Source organism: Oncorhynchus tshawytscha, linkage group LG03 (genome assembly GCF_018296145.1).
Source record: "Oncorhynchus tshawytscha isolate Ot180627B linkage group LG03, Otsh_v2.0, whole genome shotgun sequence".
NCBI lineage: Eukaryota > Metazoa > Chordata > Actinopteri > Salmoniformes > Salmonidae > Oncorhynchus > Oncorhynchus tshawytscha.
The window spans coordinates 40,042,498-40,058,532 of NC_056431.1; the positions used below are offsets into that span (position 1 = coordinate 40,042,498).

The 16,035-nt window shown below is 44.7% G+C and overlaps 1 protein-coding gene across 6 annotated transcripts in view; it reads right to left on the reverse strand.

Moving 5' to 3' along the window:
* LOC112235369 (signal transducer and activator of transcription 1b) overlaps positions 1-16,035 on the reverse strand; it is a 32,615-nt gene that overhangs the window by 14,721 nt on the left and 1,859 nt on the right. For all 6 annotated transcript variants that reach the window (XR_006082291.1, XM_042315662.1, XM_042315658.1 and 3 more), the window contains exons 2-8: positions 12,535-12,662; positions 6,063-6,207; positions 3,994-4,089; positions 3,582-3,671; positions 3,319-3,397; positions 339-448; positions 68-219 (exon numbers count right to left, since the gene is read on the reverse strand). Coding sequence is in view for 5 of the 6 variants with exons in the window: in XM_042315662.1 (XP_042171596.1) it covers positions 68-219; positions 339-448; positions 3,319-3,397; positions 3,582-3,671; positions 3,994-4,089; positions 6,063-6,207; positions 12,535-12,662 (800 nt within the window). In the remaining variant the exon portion in view is untranslated. The remainder of the gene's footprint in view (positions 1-67; positions 220-338; positions 449-3,318; positions 3,398-3,581; positions 3,672-3,993; positions 4,090-6,062; positions 6,208-12,534; positions 12,663-16,035) is intronic.

Here is a 16,035-nt window from a genome sequence, read left to right on the forward strand (position 1 = left end):
GTTTCAGAACAGTGTCTAAGGTTATGTGTAGTGGCAGGAGCTAAGGTGGACAGGAGGCAGGGCTGACCAGGTTTGTAGCTGATCTAGACAGGCATTAGGTGGACCACCGATACACGCAATCTGCTGTCTGTGCTTCCACTCAGGTATCTCCTCTGTCACCAGGGTGTACTGGATCTGCTCGGCCAAGTTCAGGATGTAAGCTATCTGATGCACCACCACCTACAGGTCGGGAGAAAACCACCACAAGCCAATCATACACCACAAGCTAACCATACAGAGTACACACACACACACACACACGTACGTACGTACGTACGTACGTACGCATACACACGCACCTCTCTGGTTATGTTGAGTTTGATGAACATCTCTCTGATGACCATCTCCTCTTCACGGATCTCTTTCTGTACCACCGGTGACTGTGTCATCCCATTCACCTCTTGTTCCACTGACAAGTACATAGAGTCACAACTGATATAGCGTTAAGCATTCCCAATATGATATTTTAAAAAAGGATCTGGAATTTTACAGCACAGATATTTCAGTCTGGAAACTAGTTTTTAGTACAGTAGGAGTAAGTTGTTATTTCAGTACCGTCACATTGGCTAAAGCATAGACCAGAGATCATCAACTAGATGATGACCGAAAGAAGGCCAAACAGATATAATATTAGACTAAAACAATTTGTATACAATCACGTGTTTCTCTATTATGCATAGGAATACTTGGGAAAAGATTTCCAAAATCACTTGGAGCGGATATCCTGGTGTTTTTACAGTCTTTCATGTCCAATATTTTTTTTTATTCAGTAAATAATATGTATAAGTGCCTTCGGAAAGTATTCAGACCCCTTGGCATTTTCCACATTTTTTTTATTTTACAACCTTATTCTAAAATGGATAAAAATAAATACAAATTCCTCCGATATCTACACACAATAGCCCATAATGACAAAGCAAAAAGTATAGAGATTTTAGCCAAAGTATTAAAAATAATAAACAGTAGTATCTTATTTACACAAGTATTCAGACCATATGAGACTCGAAAACTGAGCTCAGGTGCATCCTGTTAACATTGATCATCCTTGAGATGTTTCGACAACTTGATTGAAGTCCACCTGTGGTAAATTGTACATGTCTATACAAGGTCCCACAGTTGACAGTGCATGTCAGAGCAAAATCCAAGCCATGAGGTCGTAGGAATTGTCCGTAGAGCTCCAAGACAGGATTGTGTCGAGGCACCGATTTGGGGAAGGGTACCAGAAAATGTCTGCATTTGAGGGTCCCCAAGAACACTATTCTTAAATGGAAGAAGTTTAGAACCACAAAGACTCTTCCTAGAGTTGGCTGCCCGGCCAAACTGAGCAATCGGGGGAGAAGGACCTTGGTTAGGGTGGTGACCAAGAACCAGATGGTCACTCTGACAGAGCGCAAGAGTTCCTCTGTGGAGATGGGAGAAACTTCCAGAAGGACAACCATCTCTAAAGCACTCCACCAATCTGGTCTTTATGGTAGAGTGGCCAGACGGAAGCCACTCCACAGTAAGAGGCACATGACAGCCCGCTTGGAGATTGCCAAAAGGCACTTAGACTCTCAGACCATGAGAAACAAGATTCTCTGGTCTGATGAGACCAAGATTGAACTCTTTGGCCTGAATGCCAAGCGTCTCATCTGGAGGAAACCTGGCACCATTCCTACGGTGAAGCATGGTGGTGGCAGCATCATGCTGTGGGGATGATGCTGACAATGATTCTAAGCACACAGCCAAGACAACGCAGGAGTGGCTTCAGGGCAAGTCTCTGAATGTCCTTGAGTGGCCCAGCCAGAACCCAATTGAACATCTCTGGAGAGTTCTGAAAATAGCTGTGCAGTGATGCTCCCCATTAAACCTGACAGAGCTTGAGAGGATCTGCAGAAAATAACATACCCAAGAAGACTTGAGGCTGTAATCGCTGCTAAAGGTGTTTCAACAAAGTACTGATTAAAGGGTCTGAATACTTACGTAAATGTAATATTTCCATTTTTATTTGTAATACATTTTCTAAAAACCTCTTTTTGCTTTGTCATTAGTATGACAAAGCAAAAACAATTGAATCAATTTGAGAATAAGGCTGTAACATAACAAAAAATTCCGAAAGCGGCCTCCCGGGTGGCGCAGTGGTTAAGGGCGCTGTACTGCAGAGTCCCTGGGTTCGCGCCCAGGCTCTGTCGTAACCGGCCGTGACCGGGAGGCCCGGGGGGCGACGCACAATTGGCCTAGCGTCGTCCGGGTTAGGGAGGGCTTGGTCGGTAGGGATGTCCTTGTCTCATCGCGCACCAGCGACTCCTGTGGCGGGACGGGCGCAGTGCATGCTAACCAAGGTTGCCAGGTGCACGGTGTATCCTCCGACACATTGGTACGGCTGGCTTCCGGGTTGGATGCGCGCTGTGTTAAGAAGCAGTGCGGCTGGTTGGGTTGTGTATCGGAGGACGCATGACTTTCAACCTTCGTCTCTCCCGAGCCCGTACGGGAGTTGTAGGGATGAGACAAGACAGTAGCTACTACAACAATTGGATACCACGAAATTGGATAGAAAAAAAAAATAATAATACATTTAAAAAATCCGAAAGCACTCTATATAATTTTGGGGGCTCAATATAACTTGGGGGACCAAATAAAACCACCCATGGGCCGCCAGTTGGGGAACCCTGACATATAGCATTAGACATATAGCAATAGATCTAGGTGTCACGGTCTTCCTCCTCTTCTTCCGAAGAGGAGAGGCGAAAAGGAGAGTCGGACCAAAATGCGGCGTGGTAAGGGTCCATGGTAAATCTTTAATAAAGAAAGTACTGACACTGCATACAAAACAATAAACAAATGACGACCGTGAAGCTACAAAAATAGACCTGTGCTGACACAGGCCACTAACATAGACAATCACCCACAAACAAACAGTGCAACCCAGGCTACCTAAGTATGATTCTCAATCAGAGACAGCTAATGACACCTGCCTCTGATTGAGAACCATACTAGGCCGAAACATAGAAATGCCCCAAAACATAGAAAAACAAACATAGACTGCCCACCCAACTCACGCCCTGACCATACTAAATAATGACAAAAACAAAGGAAATAAAGGTCAGAACGTGACACTAGGACCAACCCTGACATATAGCAATAGATCTAGGACCAACCCTGACATATAGCAATAGATCTAGGACCAACCCTGACGTGTAGCAATAGATCTAGGACCAGTCTAGTCTCGTGTCCCAGACCCAGGCTGTTGAAATAGACTAGGACCAGGCTCAGGCTCAGAGGCTATAACTCACACAGTACCTCGGCTCTGCAGGGTCTTCTTCTTAAAGTCATGTTCATCCTGTAGGTCCTCCAGTGACTTCATTTCCTGCTCTACATCCTGAAGGAGGGCAAAGTCACACTATTGGTTTTTCATGGACATCGATGATGTTTGTGAATAACATTTTCTGTCCTACTCTTCCAGACTGTTCAACTGGCTATTTTCATATAGATAATGCCGTAGTCGTCTGCATGACAAAAAAAACCACAACCAATATCACATGGTAATGGCCAAATGAGCGCACCTGTACTTGGTTCCTCAGGTCTTTGACATTGTTGTCCAACTCTTTCTGTTTCTCCAACACCACATTGTTTTGTGTGGACCAAACGTTTTCCTGACAAAAACAGTCACAGACAATATGGTCTTCACACTCTGAAATGCTACTTCTGTTGCAGCAATGATTGAAGATAAAATACATCATATCAGAGGCTGTTTAACACTTTAAAAAAAAATTATAATATATATATATATATATATATATATGCTGCAAAGAGATTTACTGAAAAATCAGTTCATGACTAAATTGTCCATGCAATAACAACTTTTCTCAGAAACACAAAAGAATGCATCAATCACAATTCATTACACACACTGCGACAAACTATGCTCCCACATTTCCACAAGGCAGTATGAAAAAGGCAAGATCAGTGTCTCACCTCTTTTTTTAAGGCACAGGCCAGGATTTTCTTCTCCTCTTTCAGACATTTACATATAGTCATGGCCATGTGCAAAGGGTCCTCCTGAAAGTGGTCCTAGGAAGACAGTTAATCAACTTTAAAAGTCGAATGGGTGTTCCTCAAGGTTCTGTTCTAGGACCACTGTTCTTTTCACATACTTGCTAGTTGCTACCTCTTGGAAATGTAATTTATAAAAAGGAAATATCACTGCTATCCTGATTATAAACAACCTGCAAACCAAACCAGATAAAACATTATAGGTGCAATATGCAGAAATTGTGCCATTTTTTCCTGGTTGCTAAAATTCTAATTTCAGTTTGTGAAATATCTTTTCAATAACTAAAAATATTGCATTTTCAGCTGTTTGAAGCTGGGATACAAATCCGAAAGTAAAAGAAGCTAAAACTAAACGTATACATGAGAAACATAGAAAGAGTGCACATAGAACAGCTCTACCACTTCGTAAGACTTGCTTTCAATGAGAATGACATATCTATACCTCACATTTCTATGTGAATATGGTTGGGTCGCCCAAAAACGTACATATAGCGGCTTTACGTTTGCTAAATCAAAGGCTTATGTAACAAAGGACTGGATAGCCAGTATCGTGTTTGAAAACTCAAACAGTACAATGGTTAATGATTAGCTTAAAGAACCTCGAGATACTTTTGTGTATGTGGACACCTTCAAATGAGTGAATTCAGCTATTTCAGCCACACTCGTTGCAGACAGGTGTATAAAATCGAGCACACAGCCATGCAATCTCCATAGGTAGACATTGGCAGTAGAATGGCTTTACTGAAGAGCTCAGTGACTTTCATAGGATGCCACCTTTTCAACAAGTCAGTTCGTCAAATGTCTGTCCTGGTCAACTGTAAGTGCTGTTATAATGAAGTGGAAATGTCTCGGAGCAACAACGGCTCAGCCGCAAAGTGGTAGGCCCCACAAGCTCACAGAACGGGACTGCCGAGTGTTGAAGTGAGTAGCGCATAAAATCATATGTCCTCGGTTGCAACACTTACTACCAAATTCTAAACTGCCTCTGGAAGCACAAGAACTGTTCGTCGTGCACATCATGTAATGGGTTTCCATGGCCGAGCAGCCACACACTAGCCTAAGATCACCATGTGCAATGCCAATCGTCGGCTGTAGTGGTGTAAAGCTCGCCGCCATTGGACTCTGGAGCAGTGGAAACGCGTTCTCTGGAGTGATGAATCACGCTTCACCATCTGGCAGTCTGACGGACAAATCTGGGTTTGGTGGATGCAAGGAGAACGCTACATGCCCTAATGCATAGTGCCCACTGTAAAGTTTGGTGGAGGAATTATGGTCTGGGGCTGTTTATTATAGTTCGGGCTAGGCCCTTTAGTTCCAGTGAAGGGAAATCTTAACACGAATCTTAACACTACAGCATACAATGACATTCTAGATCACAATGTTCCAACATTGTGGCAACAGTTTGGGGAAGACCCTTTCCTATTTCAGCATGAAAATGCCCGTGCACAAAGCGAGGTCCATACAGAAATGGTTTGTCGAGATCGGTGTGGAAGAACTTGACAGGCTTGCACAGAGCCCTGACCTCAACTATATTGAACACCTTTGAGATTAATTAGAACGCCGACTGCAAGCCAGGCCTAATTGCCCAATATCAATGCCCGACCTCACTAATGCTCATGGCTGAATGGAAGCAAGTCCCTGCAGCAATGTTCCAACATCTAGTGGAAAGCCTTCCCAGAAGAGTGGAGGAGGTTATTGCAGCAAAGGGGGGACCAACTCCATATTAATGCCCATGATTTTTGAATGAGATGTTCGACAAGCAGGTGTCCACAAACTTTTGGTCATGTAGTGTAATTTGTGTCATTACATCAGCTTGAAACATTGTTGATACCCTCGATCCTGATTGGCCCTGATCTGACAATAAAACAGTATCTCCAGACCAGAACTCTTAGAATCAAAGCACCAGTTTTATGGATTAATACTCAATAGCCAATGCCTGAGTGTTTATACCTTGTAAATTAATGTCAATCCACATTCCACCCTGACCTTACCTGCAGTTTGCGTTTAATCTTGCGTACATTGTGTTGCAACAGGAAGTCGTTCTCCAGGGCGAAGTGGCTGAACTGGTTGTCCAACTGGCCCAAGAGGTCATGGAAACGGACCATCGCCAGGGAAACGCTGGTTGCCACCGTGTCCCTGCAGGGCGTCAACCAAAAGGGGCAGGATTTTGAAATCTATTGTTATCATTTAAAATGATAGCAACCAGACCACGGAAACACAGTGTAGTGTCTTAACACTTAGTACTTATTTATATAATAAGAAAGACTCTGAAAACAAGTAATTGAACTAGAGCTTCACATTTACTCAAACGAGTTAGTACCAGAATAACATAGAACAACACTGCGCATGACCAAGGGTGCTCCATCCTTAAAGGGGACATCAGTAATTAACAGAACATAATATTCCTTCTCTTATACAATCAGAGTTACTTTTACCAAACCACAACTGAAACATTTCCCAGAACTTGTAGTTATTTTGCATCTTTTTTGTTTGTTTGTTTATAAGTCTAGTCTGTCTGGTGGGCGGTGCCTTCATTCTGGGTAGCGCCTCGGATTGTCTGGAGGCTCCTGAACATCCTCAGTGTGTGCTTGTTCCATTATAGCTTCTGCTATAGCAGCACCTTCATCAACACGTTCCCTTCTTTCAGCCTGGGGTCTCTTTACTGCCCCACCGTCCTCTACAGTTCCCTGTGTGTCACTCTCAGGATCTCTCTGTGCCTGTTCTCTCTACTGCCCCACCGTCCTCTACAGTTCCCTGTGTGTCACTCTCAGGATCTCTCTGTGCCTGTTCTCTCTACTGCCCCACCGTCCTCTACAGTTCCCTGTGTGTCACTCTCAGGATCTCTCTGTGCCTGTTCTCTCTACTGCCCCACCGTCCTCTACAGTTCCCTGTGTGTCACTCTCAGGATCTCTGTGCCTGTTCTCTCTACTGCCCCACTGTCCTCTACAGTTCCCTGTGTGTCACTCTCAGGATCCTCTGTGCCTGTTCTCTCTACTGCCCCACCGTCCTCTACAGTTCCCTGTGTGTCACTCTCAGGATCTCTCTGTGCCTGTTCTCTCTACTGCCCCACCGTCCTCTACAGTTCCCTGTGTGTGACTCTCAGGATCTCTCTGTGCCTGTTCTCTCTACTGCCCCACCGTCCTCTACAGTTCCCTGTGTGTCACTCTCAGGAGCTCTATGTGCCAGTTCTCTCTACTGCCCCACCGTCCTCTACAGTTCCCTGTGTGTCACTCTCAGGAGCTCTCTGTACCTGTTCTCTCTACTGCCCCACCGTCCTCTACAGTTCCCTGTGTGTCACTCTCAGGAGCTCTATGTGCCAGTTCTCTCTACTGCCCCACCGTCCTCTACAGTTCCCTGTGTGTCACTCTCAGGATCTCTATGTGCCTGTTCTCTCTACTGCCCCACCGTCCTCTACAGTTCCCTGTGTGTCACTCTCAGGATCTCTCTGTGCCTGTTCTCTCTACTGCCCCACCGTCCTCTACAGTTCCCTGTGTGTCACTCTCAGGATCTCTGTCCCTGTTCTCTCTACTGCCCCACCGTCCTCTACAGTTCCCTGTGTGTCACTCTCAGGATCTCTGTCCCTGTTCTCTCTACTGCCCCACCGTCCTCTACAGTTCCCTGTGTGTCACTCCCAGGATCTCTCTGTGCCTGTTCTCTCTACTGCCCCACCGTCCTCTACAGTTCCCTGTGTGTCACTCTCAGGATCTCTCTGTGCCTGTTCTCTCTACTGCCCCACCGTCCTCTACAGTTCCCTGTGTGTCACTCTCAGGATCTCTGTCCCTGTTCTCTCTACTGCCCCACCGTCCTCTACAGTTCCCTGTGTGTCACTCTCAGGATCTCTGTCCCTGTTCTCTCTACTGCCCCACCGTCCTCTACAGTTCCCTGTGTGTCACTCTCAGGAGCTCTGTGCCTGTTCTCTCCACTGCCCCACCGTCCTCTACAGTTCCCTGTGTGTCACTCTCAGGATCTCTGTGCCTGTTCTCTCTACTGCCCCACCGTCCTCTACAGTTCCCTGTGTGTCTCTCTCAGGATCTCTGTGCCTGTTCTCTCTACTGCCCCACCGTCCTCTACAGTTCCCTGTGTGTCACTCTCAGGAGCTCTATGTGCCAGTTCTCTCGATTGTTGTGCTGTTTTCCGTAGAATGCATTTGGATAATGTGACGCAGCCACATTATGTCTGGGCTCACTTGAACCTGGTAAGTTCTGGGTCCCGTTTGTGCGTGTACGTTCCCTCTTGTCCATTTCCCTCCTCTTCTGTAGTCTCGCACCATCACTTCCTGTCCTGTTTGGAGATGGCGCTCCCGGCCACCAGAAAGCATCTTGGCTTGTTTGTTCAGCACTTCATTACGCCTGTTTGGCTTCATGATGTCCAGCTGTGTGCGGAGAGGCCTCCCGAACATCAGTGCGGCTGGGCTTTCATTTGTCGTGGCATGTGGGGTGTTTCGGTAGGAGGCCAGGAACTTGGCCAGTTTTGTTTGCAAAGTCCCTTCGTCTCGTTTTGCTGCACTGAGTCCTTGCTTTAGGGTTTGCACAAAGCGTTCTGCCAGCCCATTGGTGGCAGGGTGGTACGGAGCTGAGGTTGAGTGTTTGATTCCATTTACTGACATGAATCTTGTAAACTCGTCACTTACAAAAGCTTGTGCGTTGTCACTTACCAGCTGCAGCGGCAAACTGAAGCGTGCAAACGTTGATCTGAGACACTCTATCGTCTGAGCTGAGGTGGAGGAGTCGGTGCAAAACACCTCTGGCCATTTGGAATGGGCATCAACTACTGTATAACCAGAAACATGTGCTTTTCAAAAGGGACCAGCGTAGTCCACATGGATTCTCTGCCATGGCTCTGTGGGTCATTCCCATGGGTGGACTGGGACAGGAGCAGGGAAGGGTTTCCAAACATCTGCTACAGTTCTTCACCATGTTTTCTATCTGTTGATTCAGACCTGGCCACCAGAAGTGGCTCCTTGCGAGCAGCTTCGTTTTGACAATTCCAATATGACCTTCATGTAGTTTCTGCAATACTAGATGTTGGCATTTCTGGGGTATCATGACTCTCATTCCCCACTTCAAACATCCTTGGTATGTTGTAATTTCGTTTCTCCGTTGGAAATACAGGAGTCAGCTCCTTTCTGCCAGTAGCTGGCCATCCTGACATGGTGTAGGTGTACACTTTTGACAAGGTCACATCTTTCCTTGTCTCCGGTTTGATAACTGTGCTTGTGACCGGTAGTGCCTCGAGCTGAGCGGTATGGAACATGTCCACTGCATCCACCCTCCTTTGTCTTTCTCTTGTACACGGCAGTCTGGATAATCCATCTGCATTTGTGTGGAGGGATGACGGCTTAAACTCAATGTCATACATATGACTGCCAAGGAACAGGGCGTATCGCTGTAACCTGGCTGCTGTCATCGCCGGAATGCCTTTCTTTGGACTGAAAGTGGAAAGCAACGGCTGGTGATCTGTAACCGGTGTGAAATGCTTGCCATATAGGTATGGGTGGAATTTCTTGACGCCCCACACTAGTGCCAGTGCTTCTTTGTCGATTTGTGAGTAGTTTTTCTCTGCATCATTCAATGTTCGTGACGCAAATGCAACTGGCCTCTCTGACCCATCGTTCAGTGTGTGTGAAAGGACGGCACCTAAGCCATAAAGGGACGCATCACAAGCCAACTTCACTGGCATTTCAGGGTCGTAATGCATCAGGACCTGTTCAGATGTTATGAGCCGTTTTGCCTCCAGAAATGCATTTTCACACTGGTCTGTCCACCGCCATGTCCTATTCTTTTCCAGGAGCTGATTTAGAGGCTGGAGTACTGCTGAAAGGTTTGGGAGGAATCTTCTGTAGTAATTGATCAATCCCGTGAAAGATCTCACTTCTGTGATATTTTGTGGTCGTGGTGCCTGTACCACTGCCTCGATTTTGTCCTGTGTTTTGTGCAATCCATTGTAGTCAATTTCATGTCTTTGTTAGAACTCACACTTCTGTAAGTTTGGCCTGTAGACCATACTCTTTCAGTCTTTTCAGGACCTCTTCCAAGTTAGCCAGGTGCTCTTTGTCGGTGCGTCCTGTTATGATCATGTCATCCAGGATACACTGGGTTCCTGGGATTCCTTGCAAAATCTGGTCAATAGTTCGTTGCCAAATGGCTGGGGCTGATGCAATGCCAAAAACCAGGCGGTTATACCTGTATAGACCTTTGTGTGTGTTTGTCAGGTACTGTTTGGAGCTCTCTTCAACCGGTAGCTGCAGGTAAGCCTGTTTCAGATCGATTTTACTGAAGTGTTTCCCACCAGCTAGTGCAGCAAAGATGTCATCCAGACGTGGTAGGGGGTATTGGTCCACATGCAACATTGAATTCACAGATACCTTGAAGTCTCCACACATTCTAACAGACCTGTCTTTCTTCACAATAGGAACTATGGGTGTGGCCCATTCGCTTCTGTCCACTTGTCAGGATCCCTGTATCCTGCAAGCGATCGATCGATTTCTGCTTCCACCTTTGGTCTCAGGGAGTATGGAACAGATCTGGCTTTGCAGAATTTGGGTTGCGTCATCTCTCAGTACAAGTTTTGCTGTGAAGCCTTTTACTGTTCCCATCTGATCACTGAAAACTGTGTTGTATTTCTTCCGCAAGTGTTCCAGCGTTTGGTCTGTGCCTTTCTCTTTGGACTGGAACGTGTGGAGCATTTTCAAGTCACACCAGTTCAGCTTTATTTTTGAAGGCCATTCCCTGCCAAATAATGGGGGGCCAGTTCCAGGGACCACATACAGCTGTAACTGCTGTGTTTGCCCCCCATAACGCACTCTGACCTGCAACGCCCCCATTGGGCTCAATCTCGTGAGCTCCGATTCTGTGAGCAAACGTTTTTGAATGTGTTCATGTTTCAGTCCACAAACAAATGTATCCCTTAATGTGTCATTTAGGTTCTCTCCAAACTGGCAATGTTCAGAGTTTCTTCAACTCTGCTACATATGTACTAACACCCCCCCCCCATTCTGATCTCTCTTGTGGAAACGAAAACGTTCCGCGATGAGGAGTGGTTTAGGTGATAGAGATTGTGGAGATATTGCAAAATCACCTGTGAATGTTTTATTTGAGGGCTTCAGAGGGGCAGTCAGATCTCTTAGCAAACTGTACGTTTTTGGTCTAATTAAACTCAACAACGCTGGTACTCTCTTGTTATCAGCAATGTCGTTTGCAATGAAGTACTGTTCCAGTCGTTCAATGTAAGTTGCCCAGTTTTCTTGCGTGTCATCAAACACATCTACTTTCCCGATGCTAGCCATTCTCTTTACTTCCGGCTCCACGGGTCTTTGATCTAGGGCCTCGTTCTCGTCAGCTCTCCCCTCGTCTTCACTGCTTGCGAACTGTTGTGCTACAGGGTCTTCCTCTCTTCCTATGAGCTCCATCTGTATTTGTGATGCACACTGCAGGTAATCATCCTCGTCGCCATTGTAGTGTCTTAACACGTAGTACTTATTTATATAATAAGAAAGACTCTGAATACAAGTAATTGAACTGGAGCTTCACATTTACTCAAACGAGTTAGTACCAGAATAACAGAACAACACTGCGCATGACCAAGGGTGCTCCATCCTTAAAGGGGACATCAGTAATTAACAGAACATAACACACAGTGTCTTAGAAGGTGAAGAGTTTGACAAACTGCACATCAACAACAACGAAAGTGTCAACCTTGATACATCTCTTACTTTTACTTTCAGTTTTCTTATTACGGTAGTTGGCGCAGGCTTTCGTCTACCCATGCATTTCCTGCAATTCTATGTCAGGTATACTCACTCTGACCTCTAGGTTAATCAGGCTGCTGATTATCCCGCACACCTGTTACCATCGGCACCAGTGCCTCATGACACCCACCTGGACTCCATCACCTCCTTGATTATCTTCCCTATATCTGTCACTCCCCTTGGTTCTTTCCTCAGGTGTTATTGACTCTGTTTCATGTCGGTGTGTTGTTTGTTTTGTTTTACTTATTAAAACACTCGCTCCCTGTACTTGCTTCCCGTCTCTCAGCGCACTCGGTACATTCTACATATTTTTACATAGGCTGGAGAGAAGTTATTGCAGTTTTTAATATGATATTTGAGTGAGAGTGACAAGTTTAGATAGATTGGTAAATTAGCTGGCTGCTAGACTAAAGAATTGTTGCTGACATGGGCTAATTGAATGACTGTCAGTGACAGAAATAACAAGAGAATCTGCTTTTACACAAACACATTTTGAAATTGCACCTTGGGCTTTTTGTACTATTCTAACTCTCAACAGTAAGTTTACATATTTTCTTGGGGGGGGGATTGATCCACTGGAAGCCAGTTGCCCTCCCTTCCCTAGATTAACAAACAGCAGCACCTTAAATTATGAGAACAGTACACAGCCTTTGAACACATCTACACATACTGACTGTGTAAATGACAGACCTAGTCAGCCACTGCTGCTCACTCACCAGTCATGGCTCTCAATCCACGCACTGAGGTACTGGCGGATCTCCATGGGGAAAGTATCATCATACAGCTGGTCCAACTGCTCCAGGTACTTGGAGTCTAATTTCTGCAGCTGGATCCACTGGGCCATCTAGGAACCAGGTACAGAGACATGGCAATCATTGTTTCCCCCTGTACCATTCCATGGGCACATACAGTTAGCTTCTTTAGTTTTTGAAGGGTTGAGGAAGAGTCAGCTGCTCTATAGTACTGCTGGGTAACACCAATGTTGCCTAATGTGATAATGGCTGAATTGTTTTCCATTATCTTTTTACTGCGTTCTATGTAACTCGGTGAAGGGATATAGTTTAAACAAGCTTTAAAAGTAGCTAGACTGGATGCCGTTTGGGATACACCAAATAAACATGTGATTCACATTTAAAAAATAATAATATATATATATATATTTTTTTATTCTTCACATTTTCAAACTGTAAATTTATATTTTCCAACGGGGCTATACATTTGGGTGAGTTTTTTCTCTCTCGCCTATGTAGCCTCGATTTACTGCCAAAAATAAAATTCAACCATCTAGTGTTCAGCGAAATAACAACACAATGTCAAATACAGGTAGCCTAGTGAAATATTTAACATCCAATCACATTAACCGTTACTCTCTCGCCAGAAACCTTCACTCTTGTGCAGACATTTAAGAACGAAACATGACAATTTGAAAAATAAGCCACTGGAGTTTTTTGAGCAAGAATAAAGATTACTTTTGAGTAGTAAGACATGTATAAAAGCAACAGATACCATTAATAAAAGGGGCTAGAAGGGGCATCTTATATGGTGAGCTCTCGAGTGGATAGAACAGGCAAGCCCCATAATATTGTGGAGGACTTAATTCTTCCTGCTGCCGTGGATATGGCTGGGACAATGCTGGGGGAAAAGGCTCCAAAAACTATACAAACAATGCCTTCATCAAACAACACTGTTTCAGAACGCATTAGGGACATGGCAGGATATGTTTTGAAACAATTACTGCTTCACATACAAGCCAGTGAATTCTATGCGTTACAGCTGGATGAGTCAACAGACGTAGCTGGCCTGGCACAGCTCCTGGTATATGTCCGTTACGTTTATGGGGGGTCAATTAAGGAGGACATCCTCTTCTGCAAACCACTGGAAACCAGAACAACATAAGAGGATATATTTAAAGTACTGGACAGCTTTGTGACATCAAATGGACATTGGTGGTCAAGATGTGTTGGTATCTGTACTGATGGTGCAAAAGCCATGACAGGGAGACATGGTGGAGTGGTAACGGGCGTGCAAGCAGTTGCTCCCTACGCCACTTGGGTACACTGCAGCATCCACCGAGGGGCTCTTGCTGCTAAAGGAATGCCTGGCAGCTTGAAAGACATTTTGAACACAACAGTGAAAATGGTTAACTTTCTTAAAGCAAGGCCCCTGAACTCTCGTGTATTTTCTGCATTATGTAATGATATGGGCAGCGACCATGTAACGCTTTTACAACATACAGAAGTGCGCTGGTTATCAAGGGGCAAAGTATTGACGCCGTTTTTTAAATTGAGAGATGAGATTTAAGTTTTCTTTACTGACCATAATTTTCACTTGTCTGACCGCTTGCATGATGACCAGTTTCTCACACGACTGGTCTATCTGGGTGATGTTTTTTCTAGCCTGAATTATCTGAATCCAGGATTACAGGGACTCTCCGGGACTATATTCAGTGTTCGGGACAAAATTGAGGCTATGATTAAGAAGTTGGAGCTCTTTTCTGTCTGCATTAACAAGGACAACACACAGGTCTTTCCATCATTGTACGATTTTATTTGTGTGTAAATGAACTCAAGCTTACGGGCAATGTCAAATGTGATATAGTGAAGCACCTGAGTGAACTGTGTACGCAATTACGAAGGTACTTTCCCAAAACGGACGACACACAACAACTGGATTCGTTATCCCTTTCATGCCCTGCCTCCAGTCCACTCAACAATATCTGAACAAGAGAGACTCATCAAAATTACAACAAGCAGTTCTGTGAACATTTAATTTAATCAGAGGCCACTGCCAGATTTCTGGATAGGGCTGCGCTCAGAGTTTCTTGCCTTGGCAAATCACGCTGTTAAGACACTGATGCCCTTTGCAACCACGTACCTACAGATGAAGTCGGAAGTTTACATACACCTCAGCCAAATACATTTAAACTCAGTTTTTCCACAATTCCTGACATGTAATCCTAGTAAAAATTCCCTGTCTTAGGTCAGTTAGGATCACCACTTTATTTTAAGAATGTGAAATGTCAGAATAATAGTAGAGGGAATGATTTATTTCAGCTTTTATTTCTTTCATCACATTCCCAGTGGGTCAGAAGTTTACATACACTCAATTAGTATTTGGTAGCATTGCCTTTAAAATGTTTAACTTGGGTCAAACGTTTCGGGTAGCCTTCCACAAGCTTGCCACAATAAATTGGGTGAATTTTGGCCCATTCCTCCTGACAGAGCTACTGTAACTGAGTCAGGTTTGTCGGCCTACTTGCTCGCACACGCTTTTTCAGTTCTGCCCACAAATTTTCTATGGAATTGAGGTCAGGGCTTTGTGATGGCCACTCTAATACCTTGACTTTGTTGTCCTTAAGCCATTTTGCCACAGCTTTGGAAGTATGCTTGGAGTCATTGTCCATTTGGAAGACCCATTTGCGACCAAGCTTTAACTGATGTCTTGAGATGTTTTAATATATCCACATGATTTTCCTCCTCATGAAGCCATCTATTTTGTGAAGTGCACCAGTCCCTCCTGCAGCAAAGCACCCTCAAAACATGATGCTGCTACCCCCGTGCTTCACGGTTGGTATGGTGTTCTTCGGCTTCCAAGCCTCCCACTTTTTCATCCAAACATAAAACAGTAAAACAAGTCATTATGGCCAAACAGTTCTATTTTTGTTTCATCAGACCAGAGGATATTGCTCCAAAAAGTACAATATTTGTCCCCATGTGCAGTTGCAAAAGTTGTAGTCTAGCTTTTTTATTGCGGTTTTGGAGCAGTGGCTTCTTCCTTGCGGAGTGGCCTTTCAAGTTATGTCGATATAGGACTTGTTTTACTGTGGATATAGATACTTTTGTACCTGTTTCCTCCAGTATCTTCACAAGGTCCTTTGCTGTTGTTTTGGGATTGATTTGCACTTTCTCACCAAAGTACGTTCATCTCTTGGAGACAGAACGCGTCTCCTTCCTGAGTGGTATGATGGCTGCGTGGTCACATGGTGTTTATACTTGTGTAACATTGTTTGTACAGATGAACATGGTACCTTCAGGCGTTTGGAAATTGCTCCCAAGGATGAACTAGACTTGTAGAGGTCTACAATTTTTTTCTGGGGTCTTGGCTGATTTATTTAGTTTCCCATGATGTCACACAAAGAGTCACTGAGTTTGAAGGTAGGCCTTCAAATACATCCACAGGTACACCTACAATTGACTCAAATTATGTACTTTTGCCTA